The 21,684-nt window shown below is 52.0% G+C and overlaps 2 protein-coding genes across 2 annotated transcripts in view; one reads left to right on the top strand and one right to left on the bottom strand.

The window, feature by feature from the left end:
* Positions 1–1,634: 1,634 nt before the first annotated feature.
* TKFC (triokinase and FMN cyclase) lies at positions 1,635–12,177 on the bottom strand. Its single transcript, XM_040982008.1, has 17 exons — positions 11,757–12,177; positions 8,771–8,960; positions 8,037–8,147; positions 7,758–7,939; positions 6,298–6,376; positions 5,970–6,059; positions 5,412–5,446; positions 5,239–5,323; positions 5,066–5,155; positions 4,468–4,584; positions 4,087–4,206; positions 3,786–3,923; positions 3,010–3,116; positions 2,790–2,893; positions 2,647–2,680; positions 2,467–2,556; positions 1,635–2,154 (listed from the first exon to the last, which is right to left on the bottom strand). Exons 1-17 carry the CDS (start codon positions 11,757–11,759, stop codon positions 1,993–1,995), a joined length of 1,737 nt encoding a protein of 578 aa, XP_040837942.1. The 5' UTR covers positions 11,760–12,177; the 3' UTR covers positions 1,635–1,992.
* Positions 12,178–13,160: 983 nt separating this feature from the next.
* The window catches only part of DDB1 (damage specific DNA binding protein 1), a 29,331-nt gene continuing 20,807 nt past the window's right edge, over positions 13,161–21,684 (top strand). Inside the window, exons 1-6 of the mRNA XM_040982012.1 lie at positions 13,161–13,375; positions 14,313–14,461; positions 15,791–15,907; positions 16,181–16,402; positions 20,850–20,964; positions 21,371–21,468. Of these exons, the coding sequence (XP_040837946.1) occupies positions 13,315–13,375; positions 14,313–14,461; positions 15,791–15,907; positions 16,181–16,402; positions 20,850–20,964; positions 21,371–21,468 (762 nt within the window). The 5' untranslated portion in view covers positions 13,161–13,314. The remainder of the gene's footprint in view (positions 13,376–14,312; positions 14,462–15,790; positions 15,908–16,180; positions 16,403–20,849; positions 20,965–21,370; positions 21,469–21,684) is intronic.

Below are 21,684 nucleotides of genomic sequence, written 5' to 3' on the forward strand. Positions count from 1 at the left end.
CGTCCGATGATTCACTCCCCAAGTGAGCGCAACGGCCGATGCTAGGCTGATCCGAAGCCAGGAGACTCTTCCGGGTCTCCCACGCGGGTACAGGGTCCCAAGGCTTTGGGCCGTCCTTGACTGCTTTCCCAGGCCACAAGCAGGGAGCTGGAAGGGAAGCGGGGCTGCCGGGATTAGAACCGGCACCCATTTGGGATCCCGGGCATGCAAGTCAAGGACCTTAACCACTTGCGCCACCGTGCCGGGCCCATGAATTTTTTTTTAAGTCCCTAACAAAATCCTTCCCTGCTGAAATAACATCATGGTTACCTGAGCTCTGGGGCCACTTGGAAGAGCCCCGGAATAGCCTTGCCCCTCACAGAACCAGGGGAAAGCCAACCAGAAGGCACAAAACAGCTCCATGATTGTCCACATAGAATCATAGCAGAGTCCCATGAATGCGGATGTGTGAACAGCTGACTGGGGTGGGTGTTCCAGTGCAGAGTCCAGCTGCTGCTTGCAACACTTGCTTCCCATATGGGAGTGCCAGTTTGCGTCCTGGCTACTCTACATCTGTTCCAACTCCCTGCTCCTGTGCCTGGGAACAGTGGAAAAAGCCTTGAGTGTCTGGGTCTTTGACACACACAGGGGAGACTGGAGTTCCTGGCTCCTGAATTCATCATTAGCATGGAACTGGTTATTGGGAGCACTTGAGGAATCAACCAGTGATGGAAAATCTTTCTCCCACTCCACCTTTTGAGTAGATGAAAATAAATATTAGAAACATAATTTGTTAAAAAAAATAGTTACTAACTTTTGAGCACTTGTTTATCTTGTGAGAAAGAAACCTATAAAATAAAATCCAAGTGTAAGTGACTGGCCTGGGGTTACCCTGTCAGGCAGTGGTAGAGTTTGGATCCAAAATGCACTCAGGCCAGTCCCCTCAGGTGCTGGGCATGGGCACCTTTGAGTGTTGATACTGCCCCTGTGCTCTGGCTGATGGGCAGGGGGTTCTGATGAGGGTAGCTCTATGGGGTGATAAGCTGTACGTGGCAATTGGTGCTAATCACCCCTAATGCATGAATACTCAGACCACCCTTAGGGGTGCACTTTTATGGAGTCATGATTCTCTTCCATTCTGGTAACATCAGTACCATTCTAACTTGAGATTCCACAAGGCCAGAGTGCGTCTGAGTTCACACAGCTGTTTAAAGCAGAACTGGATTCTCCATCATATGCATGTGGTCTGAGTCCATGGCCTGTGCCTTCTGCCACCCTTCTACACAAAGGAGGTGCCAGCAAGCACTGTGCCATGTCCACCGTATACCAGGTACCATCAGTAACTGCTCTAGAAAAGAAGCTGGGGGCTGGCTTGGCTACAGTTTCTGGTCTGTAACTGAGCCTTAGAATATGATTTCTTTTCCTTCCGGTGTCCCAAATTCAATTCCCAAAGGAGCACTGCACCTGTAATTGGGAGCCTTTGTGCCATTTCCACATGTGTCAGGTGTCTAAGGGAAGGAGGTCAGGAGTGGAGAACCCGGGAAAGCCAACTGAGCAGAGCCTGCTATCTGGGAACTCAGTGGGAATGATCTTCCTGGTAGGAGCTGGGTCAGGATCATTGCTGACAGGTCTAACAGGAAGCAGCAGCTTTATGGCATCAATGTGCTTTATTAGCTTTCTTCTCCACATTGTCTCAGATTCAGGTGCAGAGGGCCCTTCACTGAAAATGCTTTGGAGTTTTAGGGCAAATTACCCTTACAATATAATGGCTGTGCTTCAACTCAAGGAGGAGGAAAAGGCCTTATCACTGAAGCCCAGACCCAGGGCAGGGGGACTTAGGAACTCCACCCTTCTGCAGGAGGGAAATGGCAGAGCTGGAGAGGTAGGTGCCTGGCCCATTTTGGCTGGCTGCAGTGTGGTTCTGCAGGCTTGGTGGAGGACTTCCTGCTGGACTTGGGACGGTGACAGTGGCCACCTCGGCACCACTGTGAGAGGAGTTGAGGGCTGAGGACATCACGCACCCTGGCTCTGCAAGACCTCCAGGATGGCACGGAGGATAGCAGCTGCTGCCACGGCCCCGGGGTCCGGCTGCTCCAGACGCGCAGAGCTGATGTAACTGGCTCTTCCGGCTCCAGCTTCCATATTTTTGGTGGCCTCGGCGGCAGCTTCCGCACTCTGAGGGGGGGTGTGATGAGTGTAGCAGCAGGTTCCAGGACAGGCCACTGGCCCCCTCATTTCTACCTCCTTCAACTGTACTATCATGCCACCACTCACTCACTATTAGCAGGAAAAGAGCTGTTGTGTACTGAGGCCTTCCTGTGTCTAGGTACTGTGCTGGGCTATACAGATCTCCTTAGCCCCACAGACATTCATCTCCACTTGATCGGGGAGGCAGCTGGGGTTCAGGCATTCACTCAGTCTTAGGGAGATACAAGCCTACTGGCTCCAAGCCCTTCTCCCTAAGTGGTGGGGCCCAGCCTTACTCACCGTGACTGCTTTGGTCAGCACTTGGATTAGGTTTGCCCCTGGGTTCTTCCAGGCTTGGAACTCCTTTCGTGCTGCCCACAGAGAATCCAGCTGGAGAGTGAAGAAGCAGGGAGCTGAGGAGAGGCCCTGTGATAGAGGGCACAAAAGGGGGAGGGCTGGGGCTAACACCCAAGTACACACCATTGTCCTGTCGCCTGGCGCAGCCTGTCCATACCTGACAGGGAGAGAGAATAGGCAACGCTTACTCTGGGCAATCACTATGGGTGGGGACACTAACCACCTCCTCCAGTGCATGCCTGGGGAAGCCCAGGGCCCTGGCTCACTTTTGCATGGCCTCCAGGCCGGCATCCATGGCAGCAGACCAGGCTGGGAGGTCAGTCTTGGCTTTGAGAGGCTGGGCAGCTGCAGTCAGGAACAGGCCATAGAGCTGGGGAAGACCAGAACATGAAGGATGTGGATGGAGCTGGCCTGGACCCTGGGTCCAGCCCCGGTAGGATCCCTCCCTGTCAGCCCTCTCCCCTGGAGGTTGCCGCTGACACTCACTGCCCCAGATGAACCTCCCATCTTCTCCAGTAGCAGGACAGACAGCTTGGAAAGAAGTTGAGCAGGGCTGGCAGGCAGAGGGCCCTCTTTCAGCCACTCTTGGATTGCTGCAGGCAGAGAGATGGGAAAGTTTTGGAGATGCTCCCTCTGTCTGCCTGAACCCCAGCGCATCAACGTGACCCCAGTCAGAACAAATGAGGGCTGGGAACCAGAACGCCACTCCCAAGGCTCCCTTTCCATACCGACTGTAGTTTGAAGAGGGTTGGGGAAGGGACCTGGGGGGTAACTCAGGAGTGAGGCCTGCCCTAAGCACTCTCGACCTGGCACTTCTTACCCTGCTTGCCTATTTCCTGCCCTTCCTCACTGGCTTCTCTGCACTAACATCCAGTGTGGTTCACTGAGATTCAGCCTGCTTCATTTACTGCTGTGTCTAGAGGGTTGAGCGCACAGCCTGGCCCTGGTAGGTCCTAAAATACATTTTTTTTGAGTGAATGGTCCATTTTTCTAGTCTGCCTACACTTAGTCCTCACTGTAGAAGGTTTTGTTTTATTTTAAGACAGTTGCCTCCTACATCTGTAGTGTAACATGCCCCTTTTCTTTAGGCAAAGAGGTGAGGAGCTGCAGGGGATCCGTGAATGGTCTCATTCAGTTGGCAGCTCCATGACAACATTCTGCATGTTTTGGAAATCATTTTGTTTCATGAAATACCAAAAAATCCAAGGCCCAGGAGGCCATCCCAGTCCCTTTCCGGATGCCACTGGGGCCTGGGCACAAACCTCTGGCAGCGCGGCTGTGGGTGGTGCCACAGTCTCCATCGCCAGCAGCCCGGTCCAGGGCATTCAGGTGTTCCTCCAGGCCCAGGAGGGTAGTGCACACCCGTTCTAGCACGAGGCTCATCTGTTTGGAAGTTACGCCTGGAAAGACAGGACAGTGGGCAAGAGGGCTGCCTGGCCCTTCTCACAAACTTGTATGTTGTGTGAGGTGTGGGTGCCAGGGCCCTGCACATCCCGCTGTGCACTTTGGCACCCTCTTGGCCACTGAAGATGCTTGCTCCCTCCCAACAGCAGGATCCAGTACCTCCTGCAGCACTGGAGTCAGGGGCTTCCTGGGGCTCAACAGGGGCTGCGCGGCTTCGCTTCTGCCCAGTAACGGAGACCTTGGCTACATTTGGCCAGGCTGCTGCGGTGGTCTCAGCATCTGGGCACAGTGAGATAACTCTCAGACATGGCTGGCCAGCCAGGGACCATGGTGAGATGGTGGGAGGGTCTGGGGAAGGGCCAGGCAGCTCTGAGGAGGGTCCTGTCACCAGCTTCTCTCTAGGCTGGTGTGAGATGGGGAAGGCTGGGGAAGCCGGAAAGGGCCTCTTCATGGGGTGTGTATCTCTGATCATCCTGGTCCCTCTAAGTCTCCCCAGGGTCCTAACAGCAACACCAAATTCCCCACATGGATGACCCTCACCTATCAGTTTCAGGAGAGGCTCATCCACCAGCAGGAGGGTGAGAGAAACACCAGGCATCTCCAGAGCTGACATGAAGGTGCCCACTAGGGCCCTGGCGATCTTCACCCCACGGCTCTCTGCAACACCAGAGCACAGAAGTCCATGAGCGACAGGCGGGGACTCCCCTGCTCCTATCCTGGGCAGCAGGCAAAGTACTTGTATATTGGAAAAACAACAACCTTGGGAACAGGGCCTTGAGGACTGTAGGAGACGGCCTGGTTGTTCTCAGGGCAACTCTCAAAGATACCCCAAAACACCACATTCCCTGCAGGTGTCTCCACTTTAGGGACAGGATCTAGGCACTGTGCTAATTATCTTAGCTATGCTTAATGTCATCTGCACCTCACATCAAGCCCTTGAAGCAGGAATTATTATTGCCCCCAGTTCATGGACAAGACAATAGAGGCCTAAGGTGCTCAGCAGAGGATGCATCCAGTCCCGCCCTGAGGTTTTTCAGACAGCACAGCCCTCCTTTGGCTGTCTCAAGATCCTCCCTAGTTGCTTTCCTTAGGTCTAACTCAAGTGGCTGGAGGGTTCCTGTCTCGGCGTGGAGCTCACCAAGACAGCGGATGGCAGCATCGGCGATGATGCCCAGTTCCAGGAACGACAGGCCGCCCAAATTGTTGACCATCAGCAGCACCGAGGAACCTGCAGGTAGCCATGACACCCTGGGTCAGATTTTCTGGGCACCCCTTGCCCAGGGCTGGTAAGAGGGGTGGGATGCCACTTGCCTGACTGCAAAGGCACATGTGATGCATTGGAGGTGCTTGTCATGTGGTCAAGCATGAGCTTCACAATCTCGTTGGTGCTTGCCATCTGTTGGAATGAGCCCCAGGTGAGCTGTGTCTGGGCAGTCTGGGCCTGGGGCAGGCCCTGGGCAGGTCAGAGCAGGGTGTCCACCTACCTTTATCCTGCGCACACCAGCCTCCCCATGAATCCCTGTGGAGAGACATGGCCATTGCTAACCTGTTTAGGGCTAGGGGAATGTGTGCCCCTTGTTTTTTTTTTATCAAGGACTTGGTACTCAGCACTAGGCAAGATGCTGCTGATATGGGTGTGAGTGGGAATGGAAAGAATAATGAAAAACACCCACTGCCTGTTGTCTAGAAGCTCATGGCTTGGTGGAAGAGACAGCCAGGGAGTGGAAGTAACTAAGCAGAGGCAGCCATGGGGAGGCCCCAGCAGGATGGGACTTGTCACTTTGGAGCATATGGAAGCATAGGGGGAAGTTTCTCTGCCTAGAAGCCCCAGGATGGTGTGAAAATAGGTGGGAACGAGGCTGGCACCATGGTGTGGATGGTAAAACTGATGGACATCAGGCAGCTTGGCCCACTTATAACATCTGGGGGACAACTCCAGGTGAGCTAAGGGCATAAGGCTGATGGCTGCCAGGCCCAGGGAGGTAGGCAGAACCCAAAGCAGAAGGCCAGGCACACTCAGGACGGGGTGCTCACAAACTTACCTAGGCCCAGCTCGACCTCGTCAGCTGCAAGCTCGAAGGTGGGTTTGGAACCTGGGACACTACAGGAGGACAAGCTCACCCCTAGGGTACCTGGGGAAAATGAGGTACAACAGGGAGGCTGTGCAGGTGTAGGAAGGGTGGGGCGGCTTTATTTCTTGCTTTAGGAAGGAGAGAGAAGCCCACCCGTGGTATCCAAGGCTGCTGGGCCCTGGGAGCTTCCCCAGATATACCTTCCCCCAGCCCCTGGTGGGATAACCTGGAAAGCCCTTCATGCAGCCAGCAGGAACTCACCCTTACTCTGGCCTTGTCATCTGAGTCCCACACTCACCCATGGCCTTGGCGACCTCGCTCACCCGCTTGGTGATCTCCTCCAGCCCCACCCCTGCCTCAGCCAGGGCACCGGCTACCTGTAGCCACAGAGACGAGGTTGGTGAGAAGGGGGCTAAAAGATGGGCTAGGGATGGTCTTCATTTTGGGAAGAGGGAATCCCTGAGGATTAAGGGCCATCACATTTGGGGTAGGAGGCTACTTGTTCAGTTCAAAATGTACCTACGTTCTTGGAATTTGCAAGAATTCTAATGTTTTGGAACCATAGGAACTGGACAAGTGGGGGTGTTGGGCCCCGACTTGCCAGTGTCTCTCGGCAAGTTGGTGGTCAGTTTCCCCATTCCTAGTGCCTTCCTCTCCTACTGCCTGGCTCACTTTGCTTATACCTCCATTATCCAGCCATCCCTCTAACCAACCGCTGCTGAGCATCTAACTCCCACTCTGGGGAAGCAGCGTTGGAGTCCACCACAGAAGTCTACAAGGAGGAGCTCCCGGTCACTTAGGACTGGGAAGCTGGCTGGGCTGTTAGCCAGGCTACAGGAGTCTAGCACAGGGGAAGCAGCTTCCAGCCATAGTCAACAAAACAAGAGATAGGCCACAATCCCCTGGGCACGGGATATAGCATTAATGGAGCAGGAGAGGAAGATTAGTAGGGAGGATGGAGGATGAAGCTAGAGTCAGGGAGATGTGGCAAGGGAGTTAACCTGTTGCACCATGATGAAACTCCCAGACACATACTTTTACAAGAAGACTGGAATGCAGGGAGTGCAAGGAACAGACTTGCGAGGCAGGAAGGCAGGAGGCATGCAGGAGAGTGCAGTGAGGAGGGGACTGTGGCCATCAGGGCAGGCACAGTTGAGCCTTGAACAAGGCACAGACAGAGAAGGCAGGAGCTGAGGAGAACATGTGTTATAAGCCATTTGAGAATTGCCAGGAGGGGAGGCAGTGTTGTGGTGCCTCAGAGCACTGGTTGTAGTGCCAGCTGCCCTGCTTCCTGTCCAGCTGCTAAAGGCACCTGGGAGATCAGCAGAAGATGCTGGGTCCTGGCCACCCACATGGGAGACCCAGATGGGGCTCTAGGCTTTGCTGGCTCTGGCCTGACGCAACCTTGACCACTGTGGTCATTATTTGAGGAGTGAACCAGCAAACAGAAGAACCTGTTCTTTATCTCCCCTGTAATTCTGTCTTTGAAATAAATAAACATAAAAAGAAAAAAGTTGCCACAAGAAGGTGACTCATGGCTATGGGGGATAGGGAAGGGAATAGATTGTGGGAGACACCCGTCTCCTGGGCTTGGGGAACTGAGGGATGGTGGGGTCCGGCTGGGCTTGGGAGCATTGGATAGAGAGGAGCAGCTTTTTGGAGGGAGGGAGTGGCTAGAAAGCCCCTGGGTCTCCATAAGGCCCTGACCAGGCTGCCAGGGTGGCTGTGTCTGGGGTGGGGTGGGGTGTGGGGCGTCACCTTGTGGATGAGCACGGTGCCACAGAGCCCCCGGCGGCCTGCCTTCTTCAGCACGGTGAAGGCGCTGTCGTCCCCAATGATCACCATCTCCACGGCGATGCCCTCAGCCCGGGCCTGCTCCCGGGCCAGGCCAAAGTTGAGCCGGTCCCCAGTGTAATTCTTCACGATGAGGAGGGTCCCAGCTGCGGGAGCAGCCGGCAGGGCCCCATTAGTGCCGCCCCTGCTGCAACCCCGTGTGCCCGCCTGCGGATGCCCCTCTTTCCCCTGTGTCCGTCTCACCTGTGCCAGCCTGGGCCACAGCCCTGATAGCTGCCAGGATGCTGCCCACGGCTGGGGAGGTGAATACAGCGCCAGCTATGACTCCTGTCAGCATCCCCTTCCCTATGAAACCTGGAGACAGATGGGGAGAGGATGTTGGGAGGGCACAGACTGTGTCTGCAGTCACTGGGCTTTCCCTAAGCCTGTCTATCTCCGCAGAGTAGGACACATTAGCTCCATGGGTCCAGTTCAGTGCCAGGCACAGAGTAGGCTCATTAATGCTTGCTGAACAAACGATGGATTTGCTGCAGGGGCAAAGGATGGGCACACACGCTGCAAAGCCTAGGCTCTGCCCTCCTCTGGCTGTTAAGCACGTCTCACACCCTGGGCTCCAGCAAGAAACAAGTTCTGTTTGTAGGAATCAGGGTAGGAATTCACAAGGGGACAAGCCTTCAGGATGGAAGAGTCAGGGAGGAAGTCATGAAGGAGTGGGTCAGCTGGGACTGGACAACTGGGGAATTCATGGGGTCACCTGGTCTCAGAAAGGAAACAGCCATGCTGCCCAGTCTAGAGGGAGGTCCACAGAGATGCTGTGACCCACTCTAGGACAGAGCCTGAGGGAGTAGGGGAGTAAGGGTGGGGCCCTGGCGTCTGACTCTGCCCTGGGCTGTCCTGCACCTGATGCTTGCCCTGTGGCTCTTCCAGCAGCCTGCATCTGCTGTCCGGCTTCCCCCACCTTACTGCAGGGTACTCACCTGCATGGGCAGGCTCATGACCCGAGCCCCCACCCGACAGCAGTGCCACTCGGCCCTTGAGGCTGTCTAGGTCGGAACGGAGGGCCACACGGTGGCCCTGCAGAAGCTGCAGGTTGGGGTTGCAGGCCACCAGGCCAGCAAGGGCATCATCGGCACAGCCAGCCACGGAGTTCAACAGCTTCTTGGAGGCCTGCAGGAGAGGAGCAGGGAGAAGGTTAGGGGTGAGGCTGGCAGGGACAGACACTCCTCTCTGCCCTGTCATATTCACCCAGGATCGTCAAGGACACAGCAGTGCCCTGAGCTGAGCCACACTTTATCAGGTGGATTTTTCTGGAAGCTCTCTTCAGTTAAGTTTTTATTTAGTTTTATTCTTTACTTATGCTTAATTTATGAAGAGTTTTTGCAGCATGGCTTCAGCTTCTCCTGAAACAATGGGTTCAGTGAAACCAGGGGAAATGAAGTCTTCTGTTATAAAACATTTTAGGGGCTGGAGTGTTGGCTCAACTGGCTAATCCTTCAGGCACTGGCATCTTCTATGAGTGCAGGTTCATGCCCCTCTTCCTAACCAGCACCCTGCTGGTGGCCTGGGAAAGCAGCAGAGGATGGTTCAAGCATTGGGTCCCTGAACCCACATAGGAGACCCACAAGAAGCTCCTGGCCTCAGATCAGCTCAGCTCTGGCAGCCCTTTGGGGAGTAAACCAGCAGATAGAAGATCTTTCTGTGTCTTTCTCTTTGTAAATCTGCCTTTCTAATAAAAATAAGTATTAAAAACATTTTAATCAAGTTGGAGCTCAGTACTTTCTCCTGTCAAAGGAGAAGCTTCAAGCAGTGGCTCCTGTTTTGGGGGATACGGGGAGGGGGGTCCTGAGCATGCCCCACAACCAACTGCTTGGTGGGTCGGGCCTGGAGCTGGGCACTGCTTGTGAAAATAACGGACCACTGTTCCCACCCTCTGTGGAGTGCACTGGGGTGGCATGGGGGCGGGAGGGAGGAGGGTAAGCAGAGAGGATCCTGGAGATCTGTGCGGGAGTAAGCAGGAGTTAGATTGACAAAAGAGGGTGAGGAAGAGGAGCATAAACCCAGGCCCAGAGTGCAAAAGATCCTGATGGCCCCAGGAAGCAAGTTCGATACACTGGTGAGAAGCAGGAAGAAGAGGGCAGGGCCTCTGCAGATGCAGGAGGAGCCTGGCCCCTGGCCAGCTTCAGCAGGGAGGTTGGAGCAGGCTGGCCTGAGAGCTGCAGCCAAGGGCCGCTGGGTGCAGCTGAGCTGATGTGCACGCGCAGGCAGAAGTGAGCACTGTGTCAGCTTGCGCCCTGCAGTCGCAGGGGCCCGGGGTTCAAATGCCATTCCTCTTAGCTCCTTAGCTGTGAGTAGGAGGGAAGACACACGGTTGTTCTGAGCTCAGTTCTTCCTCTGTGAAATGGGGATTTAGTAGGATAAAGCACAGGCCTGTGATACAGTATGAGCTCAATAAAAGGGTACTACTCTCTTTTTGGAACAGGCTCAGAAAAGGTGGAATCACTTGAACCCCTGTGGTGGGTTGGGCTTGTAAGAGCCAGTGAGACTGGACCAACAGGGACTCAGAGGGTGGGGCTACTAGTGCCACCTGGTGGCCTAAGCGTGCCAAGGCACACTTCCTAAGTGGCCTCTTTCTGAGCCTGCCAGTGGCTATTTGGTTCCTTTGATCTTGATGCCTGCCTGCTGGCTTTCTTTGGGTCTGGTCAGGGCCTGAACCAAGTCACCTGCTTCAGAATGTGGCTAACCTGTCGAGAATGTCTCATTTTATCTTCCTAATAAGCCCATAGAGGACGAATTCACCCACTGAGGAAACTGAGACATAGTTAAGTGACCTTGCAAGCAAGCAGCCAGGTGTGTCAGCCTCATGGATGGCTCAATTCTGGGCCCAGTGTGGTTGCCTAGTGGCTAAAGTCCTTGCCTTGCACGCACCCGGATCCCATATGGGTGCCGGTTCGTGTCCTGGCTGCTCTACTTCCCATTCATCTCCCTGTTTATGGCCTGGGAAAGCAGTGGAGGACAGCCCAAAAAGCCTTGGGACCCTGCACCCACGTGGGAGACCTGGAAGAAGCTCCTGGCTCCTGATAGGATTGGCACGGGCCACTGTGGCCACTTAGGGAGCAAACCAGCAGATGGAAGATCTTTCTCTCTGTCTCTCCTTCTGTGGATGTGGCAGAGGTCTTGTCCTAGGAAGGTCACAGGTTTGGTGGCTCTCAGAAGCCACAGGCATGTGAGATGCTTTCAATTCCAAGCTCAGGTCCAGCAGGGCCAAGCTCTAAGACTGTGCTCTGCTCAGCCTGATGACATGCCTCGCCCAGGACCATCCCTACACCAGGGCCCAGGAGGACTCAGGGCCATGTGGCCTGAGGGGATGCAAAAAAGAGGTAATCAGGCATTGTGCAAGGGCCCTGGGAATCTGGTCTGATGGGCCTTGCACAGGCACCAGCGGGAGGCCTCTGTCTGGCTCATTTACAGCTGAAGAGGCACATAGAGGTCACCCTGCTCAGCTCATCCCTGCACTTAAGAGTGGCTTGATTTGGTTGAGATCAGTTTGAGTGCAGCCTGCGGGCAAAGCCCAGGGACCTTGCAAGTCTCCTACACCATGAATTCCCACTCCAGGCTCAAAGAGGTGTCCGGTCTTTCCTCAGGGTGGTCCAGTGTCCATCCCAGAACAAGTGACCATTCATGTTGTGACTGAAATGCATGGCCCAGGCTGGACCACAGGCGCTGCAGCCAGACGTACAGGCTGTGGCCCCAGGCCTGGCTGAGGCCAGTGGCTTCCAGAACACAGAGGAAGGAAGGCAGACAGACCAGCTGAATGGCTCTTAAGACTCTCTGAACCCCAGGAGGCAGCAGCACCTCTGGCTCACGGTATAAGAACTCCAGTATGCTCATGGCTGAGTTGTCTCTACTCACTGAAGCCCATGGGGTCCCTCCCCTGCCCTGCCCTCCATGCCCCCGCCGACTCACCATGGTGGGCAGGCTCTGCTGCGTTCAAGCCTTTGCACTGAAGAACTTGAGGCTAGGTGACACACTGGATGATCCTCGGGTGGCAGTAGCACCTGCAGCGGTAAGCAGGCACTTGACGCTGACTGGCACAACCACCCTTCCAGTGCCCTAGTCATTAGGGAGCTGGCCCAGACTTCGATCCAAGTCCAAACTCTAGTACGTGGGCTGAGGATGGAGAAGAGTGTGGGGCTGACCAAGGTTCAGGCCTGCACTTGGCTGCCACGAGGCAGATCGATTTGTTCTGGGCACAGGGCCAACTGCATGCCCACGAATGGTGCCCACCTCATCACCCAGGAGCAAAGTTATCCACAGGGTAACTCCACCTCCTACACAGACATCATTTAGGGAGGTGCAGTTAGGACAGCTGCCCCCACTTGCCCTCATTGGTCCCACACGCAGGAGGGAGTCAGCTGTGATGACCCCATCTTCCTTCTGGGAAAGAAAAGAGCTCTTGTCCAGGGACTAAACCCCCGCCCCAGGTCCAGCCTTCGGAATCTGGGTTTTTCTCCCAAATTATGCAAAATCCCTGCTTGCCAGGAATCCCAGGACACCACAACGGCATTATATTTTAGCTCGCCTGGCTTCGGCCTGGCTCAGGGGCGCCTCATCCCGGGTATTGGCCCTCTGTGTGTGGCCAGGGGCCTGCCTCCTGCCTGGACTTCATGGGGAGAAATTGGAGTAAACAAGTTTCCATTTCTGCCCAGCACGGCTAGGCTCCTCCCTGACATGCCACAGCGCCACGTGGTCCCCCCTCAGGCTCCTCAGGAGCCTGTCCCACACAGGGTGGCCCGCAGGCCTGACCGGAACGTGCCAGTTCTCACTGGAGAATTCGGCTTTTGTGTGCAGATGTGTACAGCCTGGGCGACACCACACAAATGACCTCACTGGCCCTTCAAAGTCCGGAGAATTAAACTCAAGGGGAGACGCGAGCATCGGTGGGGGGAAGACAAGGAGGACACAAGCCGCCGGGGAAGGGGGAAGAGCTGGGAGAGTTGGGAAGCCAAGGCTTTCCCGGGTGCATAAATCATTTTCGCCTCCCCCCCTTCTCGGGGCCTCTTTCTAGAAAGCTCTTGGAAGCAAAGGAAGGGCCAGAGGCCCCGGTCTGGGGGCCGGCGGGCGAGCTCCGAGGGCGCAGCACCCCACCCCGCCTGGGAGCCCGCCAACAGTAACCTCAGGAGCGTCCGCCGCGGCTGCACAACAACCGCCCCCCCTCCCAAAGGCGCACCCTCATCCGGGTACTCCGGGCTCTGGCGGTAACGGACGGGGCGGGAGTTCGGGGCGGGGCCTCGCCGGGTTGGCTGCCTCCGGCTCCGCGAGTCCTCCAAGAGGCCAGGTGAGGCCGTCCCGTGGTGCCCCGCGTCCTGGACGCTCTGGGCTGCAACGTGTCTCGGGGCGGAGGCAGCGGCAGCGGAGTTGGCTGTGTGCGGCTCGGGGCGTCGGGGGTCCGTCGGTCTCCTGGGTCGTTTCCGCGTGTTTGTCTTTGGCGCTTGGGTCCTGACGGGCCGCCTCAGGCCTCAACATGTCGTACAACTACGTGGTAACTGCGCAGAAGCCCACCGCCGTGAACGGCTGTGTGACCGGTGAGGCTTTTTGGGGTTGGGGACCCGACGAGGGGACAGTGCGGGGAGCGGAGGCCTAGCGGGTGGTCGAGGAGGACCGGGCGCCGGGTGGGGTTAGAAGCGGCTTTTGTAGGTCTCCTGTGGACAGGGCCCGGGCCCAGGGGCACCGAGAGCCGAGTGTTGATTGTTCCCCACCGCCTGGGCCCGGGCATGGCCCCCCTGTGGCTGAGGGAGAAGGGGCGGTCGGGGATGGCGACTTTCGGGTCGGGCTTGGCTTGGGGCGGAGTCCCGGGGGCCCGAGGGGGGTGGCGGAGCGGGGGGCAGCCATGTCCACACTCGTTCGTCGACGGACTCAGCCTTTTACCCGGGGCTGTTGTTTACGGGAGGGCGTCGCGGGAGAAGAGGGTTGGGTTGGCCTTAAAACCTGGTTGAGGGCGCCGAGGTCCAGAACCCAGGACTGGTCCTGTGGAACGCGTGTTCTTAGCTGACTGTGCGGACCCCGAGCTTGGATGTTTTTGTAAATCTGAATTGGGGAGTCCCAGGTGGAAGGCGGTGGTTCAGACACCTGGAGGCACTTAAGAGGGGTAGTTAAGGGGAAAGTGCTGGGCTGCTATGGACAAACCCGTGCGGTGCACAGCCGCAGAGAATGCTTGTATTTTACCTGGGGAAGTGGAAGGGATGAACTCTTTCAGGTGCGCTAGCTAGAGATGTTTTGAGGGGGAACAACACTAATTGTAGTAGGCCTTTCCGAGTTTCTTAGTCGGATTAGGCAAGTAAGCTTAGTTTAATGTGGGTAGGGAGGGTCTTGCGTGGGGCGGGAGGGAGGTGCTGGAATTGGCCTGGGAGTGTAATGGCTGGAAATGAGAATTCAGGAGGGATTTAGGTGTAGGAAGTAGTGGCCTGAGCATTTTAGAAGACTGGCTCTGGCATCAGAAGTGAGAGGGTCTGTTCTTTTCAGGACACTTCACTTCAGCGGAAGACTTGAACCTGCTGATTGCCAAAAACACGAGGTTAGAGATCTATGTGGTCACCGCAGAGGGGCTTCGGCCCGTCAAGGAGGTGGGCATGTATGGGAAGATTGCCGTCATGGAGCTTTTCAGGCCTAAGGTAAGCCTGAGCTGGAAGTAGCCAGTGCGGGCAGAACTGTTGGTTGCAAGTGACTTTGTGTTAATGTTAGTACGATTGCCTCGGGTAGGTGAGTAAGGCTTAGCAGAGAAAGTGTTCAGTCTGTTATTTAAAAAGAAAAAAGTTTGTTTTCATTTGCCTGAAAGAGGGAGATATCTTCCGTCTGCTGGTCCACTTCCCCAGTGCCTTTGAATGGCAGATTTTAGTGTATTCTTGAACAAGTTCCCTGTAAGTGTAAGGGGAGGTTGCTTAAGGTGAAACTTTTATATCATTGAGTTCTTTAGGAACTAGAAACTAAAGCAGCTGAGGTGGGTCGCCAAGTTGCCTAATGATTTACAACAGGCTCTAGAGTGGTACTGGGTTTCTTGTCTCTAATCCTTGCTTAAGGCTCCTTGCAGAACCTTGGTTTCTCAGTCTACAGAGTGAGGACAGCACGGTCCAATCCCCTGGGTAATGCCACAGATCCATATAGCAGACATTCCTATACTGTTAGGTTAACAGAGATCGTCATGGTTATAATTGAAGTGGTTATATTCATTGTGCCTTAACTGAATCTGACAAAAAAGCAATGATTGATTATTTTTAAAAAAAGATATATTTATTTATTTGAAAAAATAGATTGGATTTATGGAGAAAAGGAGAGACAGAAAGACCTTCCATCCACTGGTTCACTCCCCAAATAGCTGAGCTGATCCAAAGCCAGGAGCCAGCTGGTCTTTCATGTGGGAGCCAGGATCCCAAGGCTTTGGGCCATCCACTGCTTTCTCTGGCCGCAAGTAGGGAGCTAGATGGGAATGGACAGCCAAGACATGAACTGGTGGCCATATGGGATCCTGGTGCTTTGCAAAGTGAGGATTTAGCCATTGCGCTGTCATGCCAGACCCAATGTGTTGATTATTAAAGGGTTAATTAAAACCATTTGAGCAAGAGATTTAGTTTTGAAATCAGAGTTAAATAAGTAAGGTCCTTTTAGGTTCCATTGTTACTCTCTCCCCACGTTTTTTCTGTATATACTTGGAGTAGAGTGGAGGAGGCATTGCGTTCATCTGTAAGAATTTGAATGGAAAGTTTGAGATTATCTTGAGATTGAAACATATGAAGACAGAAGTTGTTTCGTAATAGTGAGGACTAGTTGTTTACAGCCTGAGGTTGGACCTTTTGTACACACCCTGAGGATGTGAGTGCGCCTCGCTCACACTGTGTTTTCTGGGAGAGGAGTTAAAAAGTTCTAAAGGCTTAAAGCATGTAAGGTCAAAACAGGTTGTTATTTTTCAAAAGAACTTGTTTTGATAGCATGATGTTGAATTCCAGGGGGAGAACAAGGACCTGCTGTTTATCCTGACAGCGAAGTACAACGCCTGCATCCTGGAGTATAAGCAGAGTGGTGAGAGCATTGATATCATCACGCGGGCCCACGGCAATGTCCAGGTGAGTGGCCGCTTCGAGATCCTGAGAATCATCCAGGGAGAACTGTCTTGATTCAATGCTGTACATGAAGCAAGGAGAAGGCACTAAGGGTTTGTTGTTTCTCTGAAGAGAGGACATCTGGGAATAGGGTAAGAAGATGCAGCATTTCAGAGAAAGCTGTATGCTGGCATTTGGACTCTGCTAGCTAGCCTCACTTTGTCCTGGGAGAGTGGTGCCTGGCGTGCTGTTACTCTGAGAGAGCCGAGTCTTCCTAATGCCAGTTTTGTTTCTCAGGACCGCATAGGCCGCCCTTCAGAGACTGGCATTATTGGCATCATTGACCCCGAATGCCGGATGATCGGCTTGAGACTCTACGATGGCCTCTTCAAGGTCATTCCACTGGATCGGGACAATAAAGAGCTGAAGGCCTTCAACATTCGCCTGGAGGAGTTGCATGTTATTGACGTCAAGTTCCTATATGGTTGCCAAGCACCTACCATTTGCTTTGTCTACCAGGTACTGGATTGGGAAGAGAAAGGGGAAAATTATGATTTGACCTAATGGGAACTGGTTTTTACTTATCAGAATTTCTCTGTATGGTGGTAGAGACAAGTGTTTAATGTATGTTTTTCTGAGATGTTTCAAATCATACAATTAATGTGAGTCATATTGCTTGCTCCCTCAAGGTCCTGGTACTTTGTCTGCAGGCAGCCAACTGTCTGGACCTTAGCAGATTATAGTGGTGTGGGCCTGGGAGATTTTATACGGTGACCCAGTTTATACTTTGTCTCTCTTACTAGCATGCATGGGGATTAAGATCTAGCAATGGAGACATGATATAGAACTAGCCTTTGTAGGGAAAGATAAAGTGTCTTGGGAATGTCTTCTTTGTATCTTCTAGAAAGGAGAGGCCTGTGTTTTCACTAGCACTCTGGTGACTTGCTGGCTGAGGACTTCTATTTTAGTTCATGCCTAAAACTTCAGCAGGGCTGATCCTGGGCAGCTGTTCTCTGGTCTAGATCTGTGACGTGGGGGTGGGGTGACAGAACACCAGACAAACATGCCAGTGTCTTGATAAAATCAGCCTTTTAGCAACGGCCCTGCAGCCCGAGGTCATTTCTCCTGCCTGTGTTTGATACAGGATGGAAGGACGTGACAGTCCGGTTCTATGCAGTGTGTGGACACATAACCGTCTCAAGTGGTGGAATGCAGGTGTATTTTTTTATTTTTTTTTTTTAAGATTTATTTTTACTATTATTTTTTTATTGGAAAGGCAGATGTACAGAGAGGAGAGACAGAGAGGAAGATCTTCCGTCCGATGATTCACTCCCCAAGTGAGTGCAACGGCTGATGCTATGCCAATCCGAAGCCAGGAGCCTCTTCCGGGTCTCCCACGCGGGTGCAGGGTCCCAAAGCCTTGGGCCATCCTCGACTGCTTTCCCGGGCCACAGGCAGGGAGCTGGAAGGGAAGCGGGGCTGCCGGGATAGAACCGGTGCCCATATGGGATCCCGGGCATGCAAGGCGAGGACCTTAACCACTGTGCCACTGTGCCGGGCCCAATGCAGGTGTATTTTTGTGTTTCTTGTCACAGTAAATGATGAAATTGAAACTTGTTTAGGAGATTTTGTTTGATTTTATTAATCAGAAAATGAACTAAGGTTTATTTATTTATTTGAAAGTTACCTCAGAGAGGGAGAGACAGATCTTCCATCTACTGGATCAGGTGGAAACCTGGAGCCCAAGCACTTGGGGCATTCTCTGCTGCTTTCCCAGGTGCATTTTTTTGGTGGTCTGGATTGGAAGTGGAGCAACTGAGCAGCTGGGACTTGAACCAGATCTCATGGGGTGCTGGCATCACAGGCAGAGGTGTAACCTGTTGTGCTACAATGCTGGCTGTTGATTATTCGAGACTTTCTGTTACCACCCTCAGGTCTGCAGTTGTGACCATCTTCACTTTTGTATGTGTGTCTCAGGCCCTAATCTACTTTTTTTTTGAGGATTGATTTATTTGGGGCTGGCATTGTGGTGTAGAAGACTGAAGTCATCACCTGCACGATGCCTCTTACTTGACTTTTTGTCAAGTTGGCTCTTACCCTTATTCCTTGATGGGAAAATAATTTTATCCACTGAAAATGACTATTTCTTATGCTACAATTTTGATCTGACAAATATTTAGGTACTTGCATATTCTCATGTTGAGTGTTTCAGTACCTTCAGTAACAGTGATTAATATGTTATATCCCTGTCCTAAAGCACATTGTTGAATTCCTTGAATTCTTTGGCTTTTGTTGAAGCCCTCTTCCACTGACTGAACCTAGCTACCTCTGTGTCTGCCCTTTCACTTCTTAAAGGTGACTTTAGACTCTTAAATGCAGCTCTAGGACCAGCATGGTTCAGAAAAAAACGTATGGTAGTATCGATAGTGAGAGGACTGAATATATATGTATTTTAAATTTTATTGTGTAATGTCTAAGGTAAGGAAAAGTCCTATTAGTAAAAATATTTTAAAGATTTTATGGGAAATGCTGATTTACAGAGAGAAGAGGCAGAAAGATCTTCTGTCTGCTGGTTCACACCCCAGCTGGCCACAATGGGAGCTGAGCTAATCTGAAGCCAGGATCCAGGAGCTTCTTTCGGGTCTCCTATGTGGGTGCAGGATCCCAAGGCTTTGGGCTGTCCTCTACTGCTTTCCCAGACTGTTGATTTAGCCACTGAGCCATGGTGCTGGGCCCCGTATTAGTACATTTCTTAAAACAATTATTTATTTTTATTAGAAAGATATACAGAGGAGAGGAGAGACAGAGAGGAAGAACTTCCGTCTGATGATTCACTCCCCAAGTGGCTGCAATGGCTGGAGCTGTGCCAATTTGAAGCCAGGAGTCGGGAGCTTCTTCCAGGTCTCCCACGCAGGTGCAGAGTCCCAAAGCTTTGGGCTGTCCTCTCTTGCTTTCCCGGACCACAAGCAGGGAGCTGGATGGAAGCAGGGCTTCTGGAATTAGAACCGGTTCCCATATGGGATCCTGGTGCATGCAAGACAAAGGCTTTAGCCGCTAGGCTAATCTTTTTAAAGAAAGATTGATTTATTTGTAAGAGTTACATAGAGAGTAACATAGAGGATCTTCTTTCTACTGGCTCATTCCCTAAATGGCTAAAGAAAAAACGCACCCACGTGGGTGCAGGGATCTGAGTACTCGAGCCATCTGCTGATGCTTTCCTAAGCGCATTAGCAAGGAACTGATCTGAAGTGGGGCAGCTGGGACTCAAACTGGCATCTATATGGGTTATCAGCTGGATCCCAAATGTCATTCTTTATGGCAATAGATAGCAACTTTACATGCTACACCACATTGCTGTCCTTTGCTGAAGAGTTTTGTTTTTACTAACATTAGAGGAGCATTATATTCTGTTCTCCCAAGTTATCGGGGGTCCTCCCGTCCCACGGAAGAAATCACCCGACACTTGAGAGAGTCTCCAAGGCGCTTTATTCTGATCTTCCGTTGTGACCGTTATGACCGTTGTGACCGTTATGCTCCAGCCCCTCCCCCGCCAAGTCCCCGCTTAACTGTCAAACCTGTCCAATCAGCTTAAAGATACCCAAGGCACACCAATCAGGGCAAAGGGCCAATCACAGGGCAGGAAATTGTCAGTGCCCCCAACACCAAGTGTCATTCTTTTTTTTTTTTTTTAATTAAAAAATTTTTCTCCTCCCCTCAATTTCCATCCTCCCCAATTGATTTTTCCCATAATGTCACAGCTCTTCATAAGGAGTTACAATTCCATCAGTCTGCTATTGAAGTGTGCCCTGACATTGCTGGTACAGTGTCAAACCGTCCTTCATCCCATTTTCTAGATATATCCAACACTTTTGTTGGGAGTCATCTTTTGTTTGGAAGCAGAGATGCATGTTGCATTATGTCTTCACATCTGGATTTGGTAGTCTTTATTACTGTACCACTATACATTCCAATTTGCATGATGGATTCCTTATATTAGAAAGAACATGGTATTTGTCTTTTTGGGATTGACATACATTTCACTGAGTCTAATGTTCTCTATTGTATAATTTCATTCTTTGTAATGGCTGAATAATATTCCATGGAGTAGATGTGCCACAGTTTCTTTAGCTACTCCTCTTTGGATTGGCATCTGGGTTGTTTCCATGTCTTTGCTATTGTAGATTGTGCTGCTGTAAATATGATTACAGATCCGCTTCTCATATGTAGTTTTAATTTCTTTTGGGTATATTCCTAGGAGCGGGATAGCTGGGTCCAAATTGTCATTCTTTATCAATGTTTCTTGTTTTTTAAATATATATAATTTATTTTTATTGAAAGTTGGATATACAGAGAGGAGGAGAGACAGTGAGGAAGATTTTCTGTCTGATGATTCACTCTCCAAGTGAGTGCAATGGCTGGTGCTGCGCCAATCTTAAGCCAGGAACCTAGAACCTCCTCCAGGTCTTCCATGCAGGTGCAGAGTTGCAAGGCTTTGTTCTGTCCTTGACTGCTTTCCCAGCCACAAGCAGGGAGCTGGGTGGGAAGTGGAGCAGCCGGGATTAGAATCGGCGCCCATTTGGGATCCTGGCGCATTCAAGGCGAGGACTTTAACCACTTGGCCACCATGCTGGGCCTTTATCCATGCTTCTAAGAACTGTGTCTCACCATTTTTTTATTCTTTGATTTATGTTAATATGGTTTTCTGGTTTGTATATTGAGGCCATGGAACACACACACAGTATTTTGTATTGTATTTGGTATACTCAAGTTGATTTCTCAAGTTCATTAGACTTGGTTCAGTTAGAAACAGATCTGAGGTTCTAACGGTTTACACAAAACTCAATCACAGGCTGGACTGGTGATTGACAGCTTGTTAGTAGATGGGCTTAAATGACAGCATTGTTGCTCTCGGGACGCCAGCTTGTCTCACCCTTCTAGGGGCTAACCATTCCACTTTTCCTCCCAGGACCCTCAAGGGCGGCACGTCAAAACCTATGAGGTGTCCCTTCGGGAGAAGGAATTCAACAAGGGCCCTTGGAAACAGGAAAATGTAGAAGCTGAAGCCTCCATGGTGATTGCAGGTTGGTGGGCGTCTCCAGAACATTTGCCTATGCCTCAAGTCTGGGTCAGATTCCTACACTTTGCTCCCTTCCTTTCAGTACTCAGTACCCAAACTGAATGTGTTAGATTTTGCTTTTTCCATTTTTGTCTTTGAGATTGTTTTTCACTGTTCCAACCCCCCAGAGGTACAGCTTTGCTTTCATTTGGTGCAGGAATTGACTATAAAACATTAAGACTGTTTATGGGATGCTGGCACTGTGGGTGGCAGCTTTACTTGGTATGGCACAATGTGGGCCCCTTGGTGTTCTTTTAAAATCATGATTTGTATTAAAATTTGCCTCAGGGCTAGCTGCACCAATGCCCTTGGCACCTCCGCTCAGCGGCTCAGCTGGTGCTGAACGTTCTGATGTTATCTTTGTCTTGCAGTCCCAGAGCCCTTTGGAGGAGCCATCATCATTGGACAGGAATCCATCACTTACCACAATGGTGACAAGTACCTGGCGATTGCGCCTCCTATCATCAAGGTGAGTGGCTTTCTTTCATCTTTTCCTGCCTTCCATCTTTTTTCCAGCCTGTGCTGCTCCTTTTCTCCTAGTTTGTCATGGCTGGTTGTCACACAGCTACTGTGTCTAGACTTTGGGAATATAGATTGATGACCTGATTTGGTTAGACTCAGCTTGCTTGCTAACCAAGCAAAATAATAAACTAGGTTTACCTGGTGCACGCGTTTGCTCAGCAGT

Source organism: Ochotona curzoniae, unplaced genomic scaffold (genome assembly GCF_017591425.1).
Source record: "Ochotona curzoniae isolate NIBS_2020 unplaced genomic scaffold, NIBS_Ocur_1.0 contig_3527, whole genome shotgun sequence".
Lineage (NCBI taxonomy): Eukaryota > Metazoa > Chordata > Mammalia > Lagomorpha > Ochotonidae > Ochotona > Ochotona curzoniae.